Source organism: Haliotis cracherodii, unplaced genomic scaffold (genome assembly GCF_022045235.1).
Source record: "Haliotis cracherodii isolate W230 unplaced genomic scaffold, xgHalCrac1.p SCAF_4, whole genome shotgun sequence".
In the NCBI taxonomy this organism is placed as follows: domain Eukaryota; kingdom Metazoa; phylum Mollusca; class Gastropoda; order Lepetellida; family Haliotidae; genus Haliotis; species Haliotis cracherodii.
The window spans coordinates 35,895,119-35,915,084 of NW_027266297.1; the positions used below are offsets into that span (position 1 = coordinate 35,895,119).

Consider the following 19,966-nt stretch of genomic DNA (forward strand, 5'->3'; position numbering starts at 1 on the left):
ACGTTAATTATACATTGATAAATTTCCCTATGTTTCTGAATTTGACATTGAAACTAATGCTCATGCTACACTTGCAGCTGTTGTTCCGATGCATGGTCGACCATATAGCAGACTTCATGTGTAGCCCAGAACTGTTTGCGGCCATCAAGACGCAGTTACAAAAGGCATTCTACAATGAGATGATCAAGCCTTTTGAATTGGCAAGGTTTGTCAGTGAATTTGATTACTGCTTTACCCCATCAGACCCGTGAAGACCCGGGGTAGAATAGGTCTTCAGCAACCCATGCTTGCCGTAAAAGGCGACTATGCTTGTCGTAAGAGGCTCACTGGATTAGGTGGTCAGGCTCGCTGACTTGGTTGAATGCATGTCATCGTATCCCAGTTGCGTGGATCGATGCTCATGATGTCAATCACTGAATAGACTCGATTATTTACAGACTGCCATAAAAAAGCTGGAATATTGCGGAGTTCGGCGTTAAACAACAAACAAACAAAACAAATATACCTAATATCTCTTGTACTTCAGTCACAGTTTCATATTTCTTCAGTGATGATTTAAGATTGTAGTTTTACTTGGAAAGACAAACATCTTACCAGTTGATGGAATCACAATCTACCCTACGTAATGTGTTGATTTCATGCCCCTGCTTTTGAATATAGCACCAGTCACTGATGAATTTCAGAATGTTGCGGTTCGCGATGTTAGATCCCAGTACCCAGGCGCTACCCGACCGGTACCGTCTGATTTCAGACCTGACTCTCACCCAGCTCACAGACTTCCTCAGCAAATTCAAGAGTCAACTTTTCATTGAAGGATTCGTCATAGGGAATTTCCAGCCTGAGGTATTATGACTGTTTATTCTGACAATCCATATTGATGTATTTAGATATGAACTTTTACCTACATGTTATAAATGTTGTTTCAATTTCCTCTGACTGAATAATAATACGTTGACATGTTGATAAACCATTGTAATCTGGCTAGGAAAAGCTAGATACAGGGTTGTAGACGAAGATTGATATAGCCAAGGCACTGTTCCATAAAGCAACATTAGCACTGTAACTACCAATGACTACCATAAGTCTATGTGAGGAATGGGAGTTGCTTTTAGGTGATGCATGACACAGGTCCCAAGTTATTATTTCCAACAGCATTTAAGCTTATCTGCAAGCATCAAATTATAAGATCTACTTACAGATTTTACCTTGACTTACGAAAGTAGGAGTCATAATTAATTTTAAGTGTCCTTGCAGCAATATGAGGGTCCTGTAAAGAAAATGTCTTACAAATTGGTACAGATAACAATGTCTTGTCTTGCTTCTCCATTAGAATACCTACATGACAAACTGCTTGATTTGGATATTTAAGTGAATATTGCATCATTTGACTTCCTTACTTCAGTTTGAATCCATACAAATCAGGGTCCATTATTGCTTTCTTCTGAATCATCTGTCCAATTATCATCACACATGGCTGCACATAGTTATTTCTGTGCTTGTTTCCTCCCTCTGTGCAGGAGGTGACCGAGATGGCCGACTACATTCAGAAGAGACTCTGCTCACAACCACTTCCACCAGAACGTATCCCGAAGGTCAGTAGCTTACACATCGGCTACAGCCTGCTTTAACTGACTAAACAACTCCGGGGATTGGCTCAGCTTCTCGGAGTAATATCTGCCAATTATCTAAAAATTGTTTGTCATATAATGGCTGATATTATTGATGCGATACACCAATACGACAATCTGATTAATATGCAAATGAGGTCAGCCAGCAGGAACTACTTTCATGCTCCAAAGATCAATGCAATGTCTGCTAGATGAATACATTATTGTCAGCTGTTTCCAATGAGTTTAGATCGGTGCTTCCTGGTGTTTCTTTGACAAACTTGAAAATCGTTTGGCACTATATGATAAATGCTGTGTTTCATTCACACATTGTGTTCATACGCAGTTTCAAAAGTTACTTCCTTGAGTTAACATATCATATAGTTGGACGAACATTTGTGTATTATACTCACCAAAGGCTTGCGTAATACAATTATTATTCCTAAAATATGATATTTACATTGCGGGAAAAAAATAGCCGCTTTTTTTTCAAGCTGAGTCTTATATGTACATAAGAAAGTTAAACTTTACTTTGAACAGCATCTGTGGGTCCGAGGAAATTGGGGGCAGGCCGTAATAAAAACATGACAGTGTTTGAGTGGGAGGGGGTGGAGTTGGAATTTGGAGTGTCTTTGGGAAGGGTCATGATAAAACTCTACAGTATTTCTTTATTGAACCTTCTTTTTTCATTGAAAATGAACTTTGGATGTTTCAGAAACTGCTGCTACAATTACCTACAAGCCAGCTGACCTGTCGTGTGGAGAGCGTCAACAGGGACGACTGCAACTCCTGCATCACTGACTACTACCAGGCTGGGCCAGGCAACATCAGGATGTCCTGTGTCAATGAACTACTACTGGTTAGTGCTACAGCTGAATGAGTGGGTTAGATCGCTGACTTTTTGTGCTGGGGATTAGGTGCCTCACTCTGGCAGTGTTGGTTCGAATCTGGATGCGAATCAACCCCCCAAAAAAGAACTAGAATCTGTGCTTTACTAAGAAAGTGTTATCCCAAATATAACATTTGTTACATTTGACCACTTTCTAAATGGCATGGTACTGTTGTCATGTAGCTGTAATATTTGCTGAGTGCAGCATAAAACAACAAACAAACATACATGTAATTGGCATTGTGTGTTCATAGCTTTTGGCCATAGGAGCTGTGCCAATTTATGCTTGTTAGAGGGTTATACAAAGTATGTGATCTAGACTACCAGTTGTCGGACTTTCATTTTTGGTGGCTGAGTGGGTTGATTGCTGACTTTGTGTGCTGGCGATGAGGTGCCTCACTCTGGCAGTGTGGGTTCGAATCCAGATGGGACTCAACATACTACAATCTGTGCTTTACTAAGAAAGTGGGGGGCACGGGTGGCCCAGTCGTCTAAGGTGCCACGATTCGCTGTGCAGAGTTGCGTCCCTTGGGCACGCCAGAAACCTATGATTGTGGGTTCGAATCCCGGTTCGCCCCGATTATGTTTCTAGGTTTGTCAGCACCATACCCGTGCTCGTGGGTTTCACCGAAGTGGTAAACGTCGGAGACCTGCATCACTTCGGGCTTTCCTCCCACATTAAGCTGACCCGCCGCGATATAACTGGAATATTGTTAAAAGCGGCGTTAAACCAAACTCACTCACTCACTACTAAGAAAGTGTTATCCCAAATATGACATTTGTTACATGTCTTGATAAAGTCTGAATTTTGCAGTCTGCAGTGCTTAACCCACTATCACCATTCTGCTTTAGTGCATTTTCTTCGTGGGGATGATTTCAGACACGGATGAAAGAACCCTGTTTTGACTTCCTACGAACCAAGCACCAACTGGGCTACAGTGTCTTCTGCTACTCCATGATTACCAATGGCATTCTGGGATTGTCTGTTACCGTGGAGAGCCAGACCAGCAAACACAGGTGACTGAGGCAGGGAGACAGACCTAGTGGAGGATGTTCATCAATACATGTGTTAATTTTGTGTCAGATTTACACATTTATGACATACTATAGCAATACTATCATCCAGAGGGATGCCAACTATATATCACGGGGATGGGTAGCTCAGTCGTCAAAACGCTGGAATTTGCCATGTGGTGTTGCACAGCTTGCTTGCGTCAGGATCTGCTGATCATGGGTTTGAATCCTAGGTTCATACTGTTTCTAATCTTTGGTTTGTCAGCACCAAGCTCATGATTTTGCATTTCAGCAAAGGGGTAAACATGTACAACTCACTTCCTCAAGCATTAAGCTGACGGGGCAATGGTCAGCCTAATAGTTAAAGTGTTTGCCTGTCATGCCGTAGACCTGGGTTCGATTCTCCACATGGGTACAATGTTGTAAAGCCCATTTATGGTGTCCCCCGCCATGATATTGCTGGAATATTGCTAAAAACGGTGTAAAACCATACTTACTCACTCACTATTAAGCTCACATGCAGTGATACTACTGGAATGGATTTTTATTTAAATAGAGTCAAATCCAGCTCACGCATGTTCTGTGTGGTACTTTAATCCCGAGATAGACTTGGATTCATGTGTTAATAAAAAAATAGTTCAAGATTTACATCAGTTATTTCTTGATTTATTGCAGCATGAATGATGTGCAGAAGTTGATGGCAGACTTTCTGGGGGAATTCCGAGGAATTCTTCATGCAATGACTGAGGAGGAATTTGACAGCTTGGTGAGGCTTGACCATGTATCAATATTGAAGTGTGGTAACTGCACAAGGCTTATCTGCAGGATCGTGTCATGTTCAATGTGGTGTAAGGGGGCCCAGTCGCATGAGGCATCATTAATCGCTGTTGTCCCTTAGATATGCTGGATCCTGGGTTGGAATCCTTCATTCACCCATCTGCCTGAGGCAAGAGAGTTAACTGACTTTGAAAGTCCAGTTTCCACCCTTGCCGAACTAGGCTGGAATTACTGGGCTCAACCGTAGCGCCACCAGTGGCTATTACGAGCTATGTCCTTGCTATGCCTCTCCTATTGACCAATCAGATTCAACCTCTCGTATCACTTGCATTTGTTTAAAACAAAACGGTGGCGCCCAGTGAAGACGATCTGATCGATAATCAAGATCTATATTGTGATAGAACGAGTCTTACATCGTGAAGTGCATCAAATCACATGAGCACCTTGATTAAAAACATGAAAGGATTTAGAAAATATCTGTTGACAACGAGTTAGCGGTGCACATGCTTTGCAAATCCTGCAGTCGACCGAAATCTGCATGACACTCTACGAACCGGATTTCGATTTCGGTGCACGATTTTGATTGGACTATGCATAGACTCGTTAGTCCAGCCAAAATGTAACTCCATAATTCCAGCCTAGTTCGGCAAGGGGGGAACTGGACTTTTATAGTCAGTTAACTCACTTGCCTCGGGAAGATGTCATTCACCGTGATTATCATCTTTGGTTTGTCAGCACAAGCGTATGGGGCGTCCGTTGGGCATGAAGAAACATATGGTCATGGGTTTGAATCCAAGATCGCCCCGATTATTTTTCTTGGTTTGTTAGCACCATATACATGCTTGTGATAGAACCACAAAACGTCCTTGAATTTCATCACTTCAAACATTCCTCCCACATCAAGCTGACAGGCTGTGATGTGAATAAAATACTGTTAAACCAACTAAACTCCCTCAAATTATGGGTAGAATAGGTCTTCAGCAACCCATGCTTGCCGTAAAAGGTGACTATGCTTGTCTTTAAAGGCGACTAAGGGATCGGGTGGTCAGGCTCGCTGACTTGGTTGATCCATGTCATCGACCCAATTGGGTGGATCGATGCTCATGATATCAATCACTAGATTGTCTGGTCCAGACTCCATTATTTACAAACCACAGTCATATAGCTGGAATATTGCTGAGTGCAGCTTTAAACAACCAACCAACCAACCAACCAAATTATGATTTATATGGAAATGCCTGCATATGAATGTTGATTCCAAAAGATTCTTATGTTGATCTTGCGATGCTTTTATTTATAACACCTGTCATCATTCAGCTGATTTGTGAACATGACGGAAATAACACTCATTTTAAATAAGAAACACATTGGTGTACCAATCTAAGCAGGTGTTTGTGTGTATTAGGTTGAGTCCCTCATCACCAACAAGAAGCTGGAGGACACTCATCTCGGGGAGGAGGCATCTCGACTGTGGAGGGAGATCCATGACAACTCATATGTGTTTGACTTGCTGGAGAAGGAGGTAGGTCTGTCAACATGGAAGGCATGGTCTGGAACTGTCCAAACAGTGATTGACCCGTGAAGATTCCGGGGTAGAATAGGTCTTCAGCAACCCATACTTGCCGTAAAAGGCGACTAACGGGATTGGGTGGTCAGGCTCACTGACTTGGTTGATCCATGTCATCAATCCCAATTGCGTGGATCTATGCTCATGATGTCAATCACTGTTTTGTCTGGTCCAGACTCGATTATTTACAGTCTGCAGTCATATAGCTGGAATATTGCTGAGTGCGGCATTAAACAACAAACCAACCAACCAACCAAACAATGATTTATTGATGGTTGTTCCTGAATAAATAAGTTATCTCCCCTTGGAAATTTGTTTATGGTTACACACAACCAAATGTTTTCCCATAGGCTTCTATAGTAATGTTATATGTGTTTTTTTAAAACAACTAAGCATTCAACAGCTATTTCATCTGCATTTGTGCACAGTCTGGCCTTAAAGCAGCAATAAAAACAAAAGAATTAGAAGAAATTTAGCCGGCTCCTGTTCCGAATACAGGAAGCTAAACACACCACCCCCAGCTCCACACCAAATGTCTCTTTCTTGAAAATATCTGAAGTCATATTCTGCACAAGTCATGATGTTAAAAAAGACAGCACTAAATATAGAAAAAACATTGTCAGTTTTAATTTCTGGATGGATGTACATTTAAAAAACATACGTATACCCAGTATTACACATAATCATCCAATCATAGCTGCCTGATGATTTAATCTGCACTGAAGGCTCTCAATGAATACTGCTTGTCAAATAACTGATTCTGATTTGGAATAGCAGAACCTTAAGGCTAAAGCATCATTGCTATAGAATTTTATGAGAACATTTTCTTACCTATGAGAATCTCACTTTTATCGGAAAATAAATTGGTCAATTCACTGTCTGAGGACCCTTTTCTGCTAGCTGTTTTCTCATAAATAGAAACAAATATCTTTGATGTTTGCACCATGTGTTTCATAATGTGGCCTTGTCCTAAGATGGAACATGAAACAATATCATACCTGTACCCCATCCTAAAGTCAATGTATATCCTGCGTGGTCAATATCTTGTACAGAATCATGAAGCATTTGTGGTAAAGAGTAGGCTTGACCATCAGCATCAGGCATTAATAACGCCTCCCTGTATGAGATGACCAGAATGTACGACGTCCTTGAGTTGAGACATGTCGGTATGTTCACAGATTGCGATACTGCAGACTCTGACTCTGGATGAACTGAAGGAGTGGTATAATCAGTACATTGACAAGAGACAGAGGAAACTCAGCTTGCAGGTAGGTCATACAGTTTCTGACCTGCGAAGATCCGACTATGCTTGTCGTAAGAGGCGACTAACAGGATCGGGTTGTCAGGCTCACTGACTTGGTTGATGCATGTCATTGTATCCGAATTTCATGGATTGATGCTCATGATGTCAATCATTGGATTGCCTGGTCAAGACTCGATTATTTACAGACCGCCATCATATAGGTGGAATATTGCTGAGTGCGGTGTTAAACAACAAACAAATAAACAAACAAACAAATCATGCAGTTTCTCATTCTCAGGTAATATTCACAAGAATAGGTTCTGGAAATATCAGAAGAAACCAAATTGTAATAAATACAAAATCTAGGGGTGGTAGGAGTGGGAGAGTTACTTTTGGTTTAGAAACACCCAGTTGCTTTAGTGCTGCTATGTAGTGGTCCGCTGGGGTACATTTCTGAATGAAGATTTCGGCAGGGTACATTTCCATAGTACCATAGATGACACCAACCCCTTGTGACTCTCAATGGATGGACACCATCCCCCAGATGTGACATGTCTGCGCTAGATGTGACTACCAGTTGCATGTTTGTCTGTTGGGACCCAATCACATCACAGACTCAAGTCTGTAACTTCATTACTAGTCGAAGCCAGAGTCTAGAAACTTTATGTTCAGTCTAATAAGCTCAGTAATAAGATCTATATGATACCACTCAAATGATGCAAAGAGCCAAGATCAGGCTAGTAGTTTAGAGTGTTGTCAGTACAGCCAGTAATTCGATGCCTTACATTCGCTATAAATGGTTACAAAAGTTCTGATGCAGCAGAAATCACTATTCCTCAATTACTGTTTCAGGTTGAAGGGAAGACGAGCGCAGACAGCAGTGATGTCAACACAGAAAACAAGGGCGGGGAGGGTGAACCGGATGTGCCTGAGAGAGAAGCCCAAGCTCTGGTGTTCCTGCAGCCTGAGGTTAACGGGACCACCTTCATCACGGACATACCTCACGTGAAGCAGGGACTGGCTCAGTTCCCCTACACAACAATCTCTTTGTGACAGAACCAGTCATGTAGGCCGTTTTAAAGCATCTGTGATCCTATTTTACCTTTTAACTGTCAAGAATTATAGAGATCTCTACATTAGGAAGAGGTCAGGGAATATTTTTCACTTGACATGAAACTGAACAACTGCATGGTCACATGATCATTATATTTCAAGATGGAAGTAAAGAATATTTGCAGTTACATCATGCTTCAGTATCACCCACTTGTTGAGATTTACATTTGTTGGAGAGGCGCTGGGGTAGCCTAGTGGTTAAGGTGTTGGCTTTGCATGTCCCAGGGTTCAATTCCCCACTATGTTCGTTGCCATTCTTGGTGTCCCCAGTAGTGATATGGGTATAATAGTGCTAAAAGTGGTCCAAATCTCCCACACCGTGCTCACTACATGGGTGGGACCTGGTGCTGGGTTCTTCCAACATTCCCCATAATGATGGTGGTGAAGCAGTGATACGGTGTCACTGTGAGGTGATGTAGTTCTGTCCCACCCCACCCCCCACCCCCACCCCCACCCCCACCCCCACCCGTCACTGTTATCCAGTGCATTTTATTTATCTTCATTCTATTATGATAATGCCAATCTCATTTACATCAGAATGAAAACTCAGCGGAAGGCTTACTACAAGAAACATTAATGTGTACTGAAGAGAAAATATTTGTTTCCGTCATCATGTGTCCATCCTCAGGGTGAGATCTGCAGCTGTAACTAGGCATTGATCTCTGTCAGGCACTCCTCAGGGTGAGATCTGCAGCTGTAACCAGACATTGATCTCTGTCAGGCACTCCTCAGGGTGAGATCTGCAGCTGTAACCAGACATTGATCTCTGTCAGGCACTCCTCAGGGTGAGATCTGCAGCTGTAACCAGACATTGATCTCTGTCAGGCACTCCTCAGGGTGAGATCTGCAGCTGTAACCAGACATTGATCTCTATCAGGCACTCCTCAGGGTGAGATCTGCAGCTGTAACCAGACATTGATCTCTGTCAGGCACTCCTAAGGGTGAGATCTGCAGCTGTAACCAGACATTGATCTCTGTCAGGCACTCCTCAGGGTGAGATCTGCAGCTGTAACCAGACATTGATCTCTGTCAGGCACTCATCGGGGTGAGATCTGCAGCTGTAACCAGACATTGATCTCTGTCAGGCACTCCTCAGGGTGAGATCTGCAGCTGTAACAAGACATTGATCTCTGTCAGGCACTCCTCAGGGTGAGATCTGCAGCTGTAACCAGACATTGATCTCTGTCAGGCACTCCTCAGGGTGAGATCTGCAGCTGTAACCAGACATTGATCTCTGTCAGGCACTCATCGGGGTGAGATCTGCAGCTGTAACCAGACATTGATCTCTGTCAGGCACTCCTCAGGGTGAGATCTGCAGCTGTAACCAGACATTGATCTCTGTCAGGCACTCCTCAGGGTGAGATCTGCAGCTGTAACTAGGCATTGATCTCCATCTTCTTTATGCAAACTGAACAAAGTTTATGTTGTTGACCACAAATGGGAAGTCAGTTGCAGAAATAAACACCCATTTTATGATAAAATTTACAAAAGTAGAAATGAAATAAAGTAGTTTTACATTCAAGCTCTCCTCCACACCATGTTTGTGGCCACATTATTTCATTTTCTAATATTAAAACAAAGTAAGAGCTCACTTAATTCAACTTTCAGAGTGTCAGTGTTTGACATGAGAGTTGATGAGTAGTGCCACTGTGGTAAGGCAACTGCTTGGGTCTAGTCAAGCAACACCAGATCAAATATGGGGTCTACAGTTCCATGAGTTGGTTTCTGAAGTTGGTCAGGATCTATTAAGACCAGTTAGTTTTCAAGCAATGAATTAATCTGTTTATGTAATGAAATAAATACTCAAATTATTGGTGCCTTCTGTTGAGACTTATCTTGCTTCATCTTGGAACGAAAGAATGCTTACATGTGAAACACTATTTTATTTTGTTATTGTTCAATCCATACACATGATGAAATAAAGCAATAAATACTAACCTTGTTTTGTAGTTCTTCACACTGTGCAAGACACTCACTTTTGTTGCACACATACAGTGCATCGCAGTGAATTAGGTCAACGTGGTTTCTCACACTTTTGTAGCGGACACATAGGGTGCACTTTGTCATCACTGATCCATTACACACCTTGCATGGTCGTAGGTCAATATAGTAGAGCATTACACACCTTATATGGTCGTAGGTCGATATAGTAGAGCATTACACACCTTATATGGTCATAGGTCGATATAGTAGAGCATTACACACCTTAAATGGATGTAGGTCAATAGTAGGGCATTACACACCTTGCATAATTGCCATATTAACGAGCGCCTCAATTTGATTGAGAAACAAAATCTGATTCAAAGCCTGGAAATCTTGACTTTCCACTGCAACTAAACACCTGTCTGGGGATGGATCGTGTCAAAAATGAAATAACTTGGCATTCAACATGGCAACACAAATATTGCATTATATTGCATTTGATAATTTATAGGGTATTTATCAGAAACATTCGTTGTTTTTTCTCTGCATTTTTTCACCAGGCAGCATCCATTGTACCATGACATCACATCATTCAAAAGCGACATCATGTATGTCTCACTCGTAGAAAGCAAGTGTTCCTGTAAATTACTGACAACCTTTTTGTCGATATACAAAGTGATGTACAATGCATGGAAATTATTGACATTTGAAGCCTCTAGATGAGGCAATCTGTACCCAATTTCTGGCCACCAACAACTCCCCCCAAATCAGAACAGCACCTCACAATATGTTTATCTCCTATACAGGAATGTGTTTGTTGTTTAACGCTGCCGCTATATGACAGCAGTCTGTAAATAATCGAGACTGGACCCTGACAATCCAATGATTGATTGTTGTTTGACGCCGCACTCAGCATTATTCCAGCTAGATGACGGCGGTCTGTAAATAATCAAGTCTGGAAAAGACAACCCAGTGATTGACATCATGAGCATCAATCCACACAATTGGGACACAATGACATGCATCAACCAATTCAGTGAGTCTGATCACCTGATCCTGTTAATCGCCGTAAAAGACAAACATGGTCGCCTACAGCAAGCATGTGTTGCTGAAGACCTATTCTAATCCGACAATCCACGGGTTTCGATTAAATGTTGATCCACACAGTCGGGGTATGATGATACACCATCAACTTAGTAGCCAAGCCTGACCATCAAGTTCATTAAGTCACCTCTTACGACCAGCAGAGGGCCTCATCTGACCCGGAATCCCCACAGGGAATATCCATGAAACAAAACACAAGCCAGGTTTGTATGTTATAAAACAGGTTTACTGACATTTGTAAAACCAACCCCTACACAGGTCAAGAGAAGCTTGTCGGCCCCCTCCTGCAGCCCCTCCTCCTCCTCCAGGCCATGCTTCTGAACATCCACCTTGAACTGAACCTGGAAGAAGTCACGGATGTCTCGCAGAAACTGGATCCTGAAACACATGCATAATAACTTGTTAATCCTCGGTTATCATATGGTATCGCCATTCAGTACTACTCAAAAACGTTAAAGATCACCAAGTTCTTTCAAATTACTATAGTTAATCTGTCATGGCATGACATCTACAGTATATGAAAGCATCGGGTGATCCTTAATTTTTTTAAAGTGATATTACGATAAAAATCGTGGCTCTGATGGCGAACATGCATCTACTAAGCTTTTGAAGTGACTCCATCTCCCTATCTCGCACACAAGTGTAATTTATCTGGAGGACTATTTTTGGTGTTGTGTCATTCAAATCAGATTCCTAATGAATTCCTTTAGCTATGGTAGTAAAGTCACATCCAATACACTTAATGTAGTCTTTGATAGGCATTAGAAATTGAACATGAAGTTGGTTGGTTGGTTTTTTGTTTAACGCCGCACTCAGCAATATTCCAGCTGTATGACGGCGGTCTGTAAATAATTGAGTCTGGACCAGACAATCCAGTGATTAACATCATGCACATCGATCCACGCAATTGGGACCAAAGACATGGATCAACCAAGTCAGCGAGCCTGACCACCCGATCCCGTTAGTCGCCTTTTACGACAAGCATAGTCGCCTTTTACGGCAAGCATGGGTTGCTGAAGACCTATTCTACCCCGGATCTTCACGGGTCCTGACATGAAGACATGAAAGGATAACGTCCTTATAACAACTTGTCAGACTACTTTCCCCTTCATCAGGTGAATACTAAGTAGATGAGTGTAACAATGATTAACATTAATCAACATACATGTAATTACATTAAGGAAGAGAATTTATGGATGCCAACTTCCTCATAATAAAGAAGTTGACATCCATAAAGTTTTAATCTGACTTCCATAAATTCTCTTCCTCATGGGTATCACTTCTAAATGCCTTTCAAAGACAATAATTACATTGTTTATAAAGAATAAAAAAGTTATCCACAAAATCCTGCCTTAATACCCTTCGTAGCTGTGAATGCATAAAGCTATGCCATTAGAGAAACACTAGTTGTAGTATATGGAAGACTGCAAATGCATAAATGCTCCCCAGTCTGGATGTAATCACCATAAAGCCCTGGCTGAATACATATTCTTGAGTTTATTACAACCATGATGCAATCAGTTAAAGTACAGGGCTGCAAAGATGTAACTGTATAACATAGCTGTATCTCCGTAATGTTGACGAGGTGTTTACATACGTGTAAGACGAGAGGGTTCCGGTCTGTATCTTGGAGACATCCTGCTGTCCCAGCACCATGAAGAGGGCTGCCATACTCTGATTACTGGAGTCAACACAGCCGCCCTGAAACAGTCAGGAGTAGCAGAACAGTGTGCAGGTGTTGTGTGACGCCACATTCAGCAATATTCCACCTACATGATGGCTGTCAGTAAATGATTGAGTCTGAACCAGACAATGATTGATATTGTGTAGAACTATCCAAAAAGTGAGTGAGTGAGTGGTTTTATGCCACTTTTAGCAATATTCCAGCAATATCACCATCAGGGACATGTTGTAAGAGGCGACTAAAGGGATCGGGTGGTCAGGCTCGCTGACTTGGTTGATGCATGTCATCTATGCCAATTGCGTGGATCGATGCTCTTGATATTAATCACTGGATTGTCTGGTGCAGACCTGATTATTTACAGACCGCCGTCATATAGCTGCAATATTGCTGAGAGCGGCGTTTAACAAGAAACCAACCAACCTAACCAATCATCAGGGACACCAGAAATGGGCTTCACACATTGTACCCATGTGGGGAATCGAACCCAGCCCTTTGGTGTGAAGAGTGAACGCTTTAGAACCACTGGGCTACCCAACCGCCCTACAACTATCCAAGTCATCAACCAAGTCCCCAAACCTGACCACCCAACCCATTAAGTCGTCTCTTACGACCAGCACAGGCTGCCAATTCTAACCCTGAATTCCTGTGTGCACAGCGTGGATGTCACCACATTTTAATAGTAGGCTGATGACAGGGAAGAAAGTACTGGCTTGAAGCAGACAAACCACATCTAATGGTCCTCCCTGGTGAAGTGGATAGAGCACCTGCCTGGAGAGTGAGTGAGCGAGTGAGTATGGTTTTACGCCGCTTTTAGCAATATTCCAGCAATATCACGGCGGGGACACCAGAAATGGGCATAACACATTGTACCCATGTCAGGAATCGAAAACGGGTCTTCGGCATGACGAGCGAACACTTTAACCACTAGGCTACACGACCGCCCCCCTGCCTGGAGAGTGGACGGTCAGTGGTTCGATCCCTGGACGTGTCATACCAATAGATGTTAAAAGATGCTAATGCACTCAGCATTAAGGGGCCAGCATAGGTTGCTGGGGACTACTTCTACGTTGGAATCTGCTTGGGGTGGGTCCCTGTCGCAACACCATCAACAACAGAGAGATCTATCAACTTACCCTGTATATCTCTTCCAGGAGAAGTTTAGCTGTGTCTCTACCAAGGTCCTCGGGCACTGTTGGACCATCTGCTGAACCTTTCTCATTGGACGCCAACTCTGCACACAGGAACGCCCCATTCAGAGTCTCTGCTACTAGAGTCAATCCAAAGCCTGGCGATCTGGAAGTGTGTGTGCGGGAAATGGGATTAACACCGTGTTGAGTATGATTTTGCGCCACATGTAGCAATATTCCAGCAATATCACTGCAAGGGACACACGAAATATGGCTTCACACATTATACTCATGTGAGGAATCAAACTCGGGTCTTCGGCATGACAAGCAAATGTTTTAACCACTACGCTAGATTTTCTCAGTGTCTGCATAATCATGAGACTCGTTGCATTCTGGCACACGGCACTACGTCGGGTCACCTGTAAACGGGGCTACCCCCCACTTTCCTCAGGTAGAATGGTGAAATACATATGGTATAGTACCGTATATCGTTCTTCAGCTAAACTTAGTTCATTTGAAATCTTCAGATTTTCATAGTTATCCTTCTTTAATGCGTCGTCAGACTATGATACCTAGTCTGACATCCACTGTACATTTCTAATGAGCAGTAAAGACCTAAATAGTACAATGATGTCAGAGGTACATGATGTGTCTGTCAGTTGCAGAATGCCACACTTAGAAATAGTCCAGCAGCCTGTAAATAATCAATTCTGAACCAGACAATCCAGTGATTGATATTGTGAACAACGACTATCGAGTCTGACGACCCGTTCCATTGTTTTACTGCTTACAACTAGCATAGCCTCCTGGGGACCAATTCTAACCAGGAATACCCACGAGGCCATAGTTACATGCTGAGGATGTAATTGTATGTTGATGCATTGTTCATGTACCAAACACAAAACACCGTGGTTGTAGTGAAAATATGTGTGATTACGTAAAGGAAACTTAAAGATTCCCAGTGATTGCCAGGTGTGACCTACTTTCACAGTAATGATTCCCAGTGATTGCCAGGTGTGACCTACTTTCCTGATGATTCCCTGTGATTTTTAGGTGTAACCTACTTTCCCAATAATGACTACCAGCAATTGCCAGGTGTGACCTACTTTCCTGATTGTCCGCCCTTCCTGTGGTCTGTGTAGATGTAGATGTCTGGCAGGAACTGGTTGAGCACCCCGCGTGTCGCCTCCACTATTCTGTTGGTGATGGACGGTGACACTCTCGTCGCCCACCTGATGGTAGTTAAGTACCTTAAACTTGTATTGTAGCAATACTTGCTACTAACAATGACCTGGTAAGCACAGTTTTTCAACTTTGAAAAATCTTTACCTCAAAGAGATACTACTGTGTGAAAGAGTGAGTGAGTGAGTGAGTGAGTGTGTTTTTACACCGCTTTTAGCAATATTCCAGCAATATCACGGCGGGGGACACCTGAAATGGGCTTCACACATTGTACCCATGACGGGAATCGAACCCGGGTCTTCGGCGTGATGAGCGAACGCTTTAACCACTAGGCTACCCGACCGCCCCTCTGATTGAAAGAAATTATATATATGTTCTCAGTGTTTTTTTAATGATAATCCCTCTGCTATAGGTTTACTGGCCATCTTCCCAAGGCAAGGAAGTTAACTGACTACAAAAGTCCAGTGTCCACCCTTGTCGAACTAGGCTGGAATTCTGGAGTTACAGTTTGGCTGGACTAATGAGTCTATGACATCCGGTTCATAAACATGGATTTCAGAAATTGTGCAGAAATTGGTCGACTACAGGATTTCCAAAGCATGTGTATCATGACATTATTGATTTTGGTCAGATCGTGTTGAATGGGTGGCGCCAAGAAAACGCAAGTGATATGAGAGATGGCATCTGATTGGTCAAAAAGAGAGACATACAAGGGACATAACTCCACTGGTCGCGACGTTGGAGCCACGAAATTCCAGCCTAGTTCAGCAAGGGTGGAAACTGGACATTTATAGTCAGATAACGCCTTTGCCCGGGAAGATACGAGACAACCGACCAGCAGCTATTGGCAATGATGTTATTCTCCATGTCAAGGATACGCAACGCCTCTGATCCGCTTGACCTTGCCTGCCTCAGTGAACTGTATGGGACGGAGCTTCTGTCGGCATGGACAGCAGAACACAACCTCCCCTCCACCATCAGGGGCAGCACCGCGTCGAGTCACCTGGCAACAATGTGGACATGTTACAATATCTCCATCACTGGGGGTGCACTGTGACAGGTTGCCTGGCAACAATGTGAACATGTTACAATATCTCCATCATTGAGGGTGCACTGTGACAGGTCGCCTGGCAACAATGTGAACATGTTACAATATCTCCATCATTGAGGGTGCACAGTGACAGGTCGCCTGGCAACAATGTGAACATGTTACAATATCTCCATCATTGAGGGTGCACTGTGACAGGTCGCCTGGCAACAATGTGAACATGTTACAATATCTCCATCATTGAGGGTGCACTGTGACAGGTCGCCTGGCAACAATGTGAACATGTTACAATATCTCCATCATTGAGGGTGCACTGTGACAGGTCGCCTGGCAACAATGTGAACATGTTACAATATCTCCATCATTGAGGGTGCACTGTGACAGGTTGCCTGGCAACAATGTGAATATGTTACAATATCTCCATCACTGAGGGTGTACTGTGACAGGTCGCCTGGCAACAATGTGAACATGTTACAATATCTCAGCGGCAGCTCCACTATGGGTCACTTATTTGTATCGTTGTCTACAGATTTTTATGCTAATGATCACATAAGCATTCTGTGAAGCTATTATTCTTGATTTTATTTATTCATAAGAATAGACTTCAATATTATTTTGCATTTATGTACATGTATATATAAACATAACAATCGGTGTGCACACTTTGTAAAACCTCTATAAACACAAAACATAATGAAGTCAATTTTCTAATATCTCCACCATCAAGACAGTACCACAACATTTTGTTTGTTTGTTGTTTAATGCTGCACTCAGCAATATTCCAGCTACATGACGGCGGTTAGTACCACAACGGCTCACCCAAAAGTGTGTTACAATATGCAACTCTGCACAAATAAATGGGCATATGTGGTCAGGGTGGCCCCACAGAGAGATGGGTTCAACTTAACAATCCAACACTTTACGCACCAGGCTTGACTGCCACATGGATCAATCCCACATCCACAGAGTTGTCACTGACCTACCTTCAGTTCAAGGCCCTCATCTGTACCTAGAAACCTCTTCAGCACAGGAAAGGTTGACAGTTTGATTGAATCAACCTGAAATATGAAACAAACTCTCCATACTGATATCCTGTGTATAGTCTTACTGATGCATCTGTGTACAGAATGTTTTCACATATACCGGGTATACTTATTCTTACTCATGGATCAGTACAACAGGGATTTATCTGGACCTGACTTTGCCCCAAGACTGCAGCAAATGTCATTAATATTCCCAAATTGGAATTAAAAATATCCCAATTCATTATGTTCATGTAAATATATAATTACTAATGTTATACCTTTGTAGAGGATAACCTGTTTTTCACTGATAACAGGACCGATGAAGAGCAAAAGGTTTCAATGCTTAGATTCATATTATTTCATTGAATGCAATCTCAAAATACAATGTTAATACCTCTGGGTATAGGAAAATGAAAACCATTATAAAAATCCCAATTTTGAACATAATAATAATTTTTTTCCCAATTTGCCTGACTGGGGCCCTTAGGTTAGAATCATAGATCAATACCTGCATACTGATTGTTTCTGCATATATGTAATCTTACTGCATCTTCCCGAGCCAAGACATTCCATTTGTAAACAACATGGATTTCAATGTGCAGATTTCAAATGACTGCAGGTTTTGCAAAACTTGTTTTGTCAACTGGGCGTCGACAGATAATTTACAAATCTTTTCATGTTTTTAATTAAGGTGATCAAGTGATGTGATGCACTTAGCGGGGTAAGACCCATTTTATTACATGTAGATCTTGATTATCGATCAAGTGATATGAGAGATGGAATCTGATTAGTCAATAGAAGGGACATGGAAGGGACATAACTCGAACAGCCACTGGAGGCGTTACGATCGAGCCCCGAAATTTCAGCCCAGTGTGGCAAGGGTGGAAACTGGACTTGTATAGTCAGTTAACTCTCTTGCCACGGGAAGATGATCTTACTTAAGCATCTGTATATTGAATGATCCTGTGTATGCTAAATCTTACCGATGGATCTATCTTGTCATTGGTGACACCGCGGAGGACGGCTTTGATTGGTCGTTTTGTGAAGGGAGCTAGCAGGAGCAGCCCCTCGATGTAGTATCCCAGGGATCTCTGTGTGCTGCAGTCATGCTCGATACTCCCCCCTGCCAGCAACCCAGGCTGATACAACACACTGGTTCCTGAATAAACACACACAGGTTTCAGTTGGTTAACATATATCCTAGTGCTAGTTCAGTCCAATGAGATTGAGAGGGGTGTTGGGACTAATGCCACTTGAACAGTATTCCAGTTATACTACGGCGTGTCAGCTTGATGGAGTAGGAAAATCCGAAGTGATGCAGGTCTCAGACGTTTACCACTTCGGTGAAACCCACGATTATGGGTATGGTACTGATGTTTTAAGTGGCTTGTTCAGGTGATTAATTCAAGTATGTACTAACTGTTTATAAGTTAATAATCATTTGAACGTTAATAATATGGTAGGCTATAGTGTACTTAATAACAGACATTTTGACTTTTTGGTTATATATTCTTTTTGTCCTTTGACTTCAATGACCAATTTCACATGTGGCTATTTTTTCTTGCGCCTTCAACATAAAAGCTTTCCTAATCTCATGTGAGAGTCAGAAACTAGCAATTTAACTAATTCTCAGTTATTTTATTAACCTATCACTTCAATATAGGTGAGGTGAAATGGGGTTTAACGTCGCGTCCAAGATTATTGCACTTATATAGCGACGTGCATGCACGTGTATATGTGTGTGTGTGGCTGCTTGTACTAGTCCGGACTGATGCCGATTTATAGTGCTAGCACACTGAGATACCATGCCGCAGTTTAACATGAATACCCCACTCAGACACAATATACTGACTCCGAGCCAACCAGTCCTTGTTTTAGCCCCTCAATGCCGAGCGCCAAACAGGGTAACAACAAGTACCATCTTTTAACGTCTTTAGGTATGACGCGGCCGGGGATCGAACCCCGGACCTTCCACTCTCCGGGCGGACGCTCTACCATTAGACCACGGAGGCGGCCACTACAATATAGCTATAAGTCCAAAGTTTAAGGCTACATGACGTACCTGTTTCACTCACAATAATCTTCGATCCATTGGTAAGTTTATCAAGAAGCCTGATAAAACTTGCTTCAAAATCTGTAGAAAAAGAACAAGGAAAAATAATGGAATTCATAAAATCAGTATGTCAGTTTCGCTATGAAAAACTATCCTCAGAGTCAGAGGATACAGGCACAAGATGACCTGGTCTATATGTCTCAGTGCGATCATTGGCACCCTGATCTGATGTGGATTATAAAACCTAATATGTGTGTCTATGACTAAAACAGGATTGATTTCATGACAGCATAATCATGTCCACATCTTTTCCATATTCGATCACCATCAAATACCTCTAAGACCAGGGTTGTCATCTGTAGATCTTATTTTTCTTATTTTAACAGTCTTTCCACTCAACGTTGACAAAACAAGCCGTTGGCGAAAGAAATTACACCCTTCGAATGTAAGTGTGTTTGTTGACATGATTCGATCCTCGTGGCCAGCACTGTGATCCGTCTAATGGGAACAGATAGCGCAGAGTTCCAAATTGACAATACTGGTTTAAAGTGAATTGCCTTAGCCGGATAAAGCCAGCGCATGGTATTATTGTGATGATTTAGATTTTGAC

At 42.4% G+C, this 19,966-nt stretch overlaps 2 protein-coding genes across 5 annotated transcripts in view; one reads left to right on the top strand and one right to left on the bottom strand.

Moving 5' to 3' along the window:
• Positions 1 to 10,124, top strand: part of LOC139478798 (nardilysin-like) — a 33,750-nt gene extending 23,626 nt beyond the window's left edge. For all 4 annotated transcript variants that reach the window (XM_071261427.1, XM_071261426.1, XM_071261428.1 and 1 more), the window contains exons 25-33: positions 78 to 205; positions 684 to 843; positions 1,518 to 1,592; positions 2,323 to 2,466; positions 3,377 to 3,513; positions 4,186 to 4,276; positions 5,693 to 5,809; positions 7,033 to 7,122; positions 7,950 to 10,124. In XM_071261427.1, coding sequence (XP_071117528.1) covers positions 78 to 205; positions 684 to 843; positions 1,518 to 1,592; positions 2,323 to 2,466; positions 3,377 to 3,513; positions 4,186 to 4,276; positions 5,693 to 5,809; positions 7,033 to 7,122; positions 7,950 to 8,150 — 1,143 coding nt within the window. In that variant the 3' untranslated portion in view covers positions 8,151 to 10,124. The remainder of the gene's footprint in view (positions 1 to 77; positions 206 to 683; positions 844 to 1,517; positions 1,593 to 2,322; positions 2,467 to 3,376; positions 3,514 to 4,185; positions 4,277 to 5,692; positions 5,810 to 7,032; positions 7,123 to 7,949) is intronic.
• A 1,325-nt stretch (positions 10,125 to 11,449) lies between these two features.
• On the bottom strand, positions 11,450 to 19,924 carry LOC139479778 (RNA 3'-terminal phosphate cyclase-like protein). Its single transcript, XM_071262650.1, has 9 exons — positions 19,692 to 19,924; positions 19,366 to 19,437; positions 18,287 to 18,462; positions 17,262 to 17,336; positions 16,109 to 16,233; positions 15,155 to 15,280; positions 14,055 to 14,214; positions 12,835 to 12,938; positions 11,450 to 11,615 (listed from the first exon to the last, which is right to left on the bottom strand). The coding sequence occupies exons 1-9, from the start codon at positions 19,819 to 19,821 to the stop codon at positions 11,450 to 11,452; spliced, it is 1,134 nt and encodes a 377-aa protein (XP_071118751.1). The 5' UTR covers positions 19,822 to 19,924.
• Positions 19,925 to 19,966: the final 42 nt, after the last annotated feature.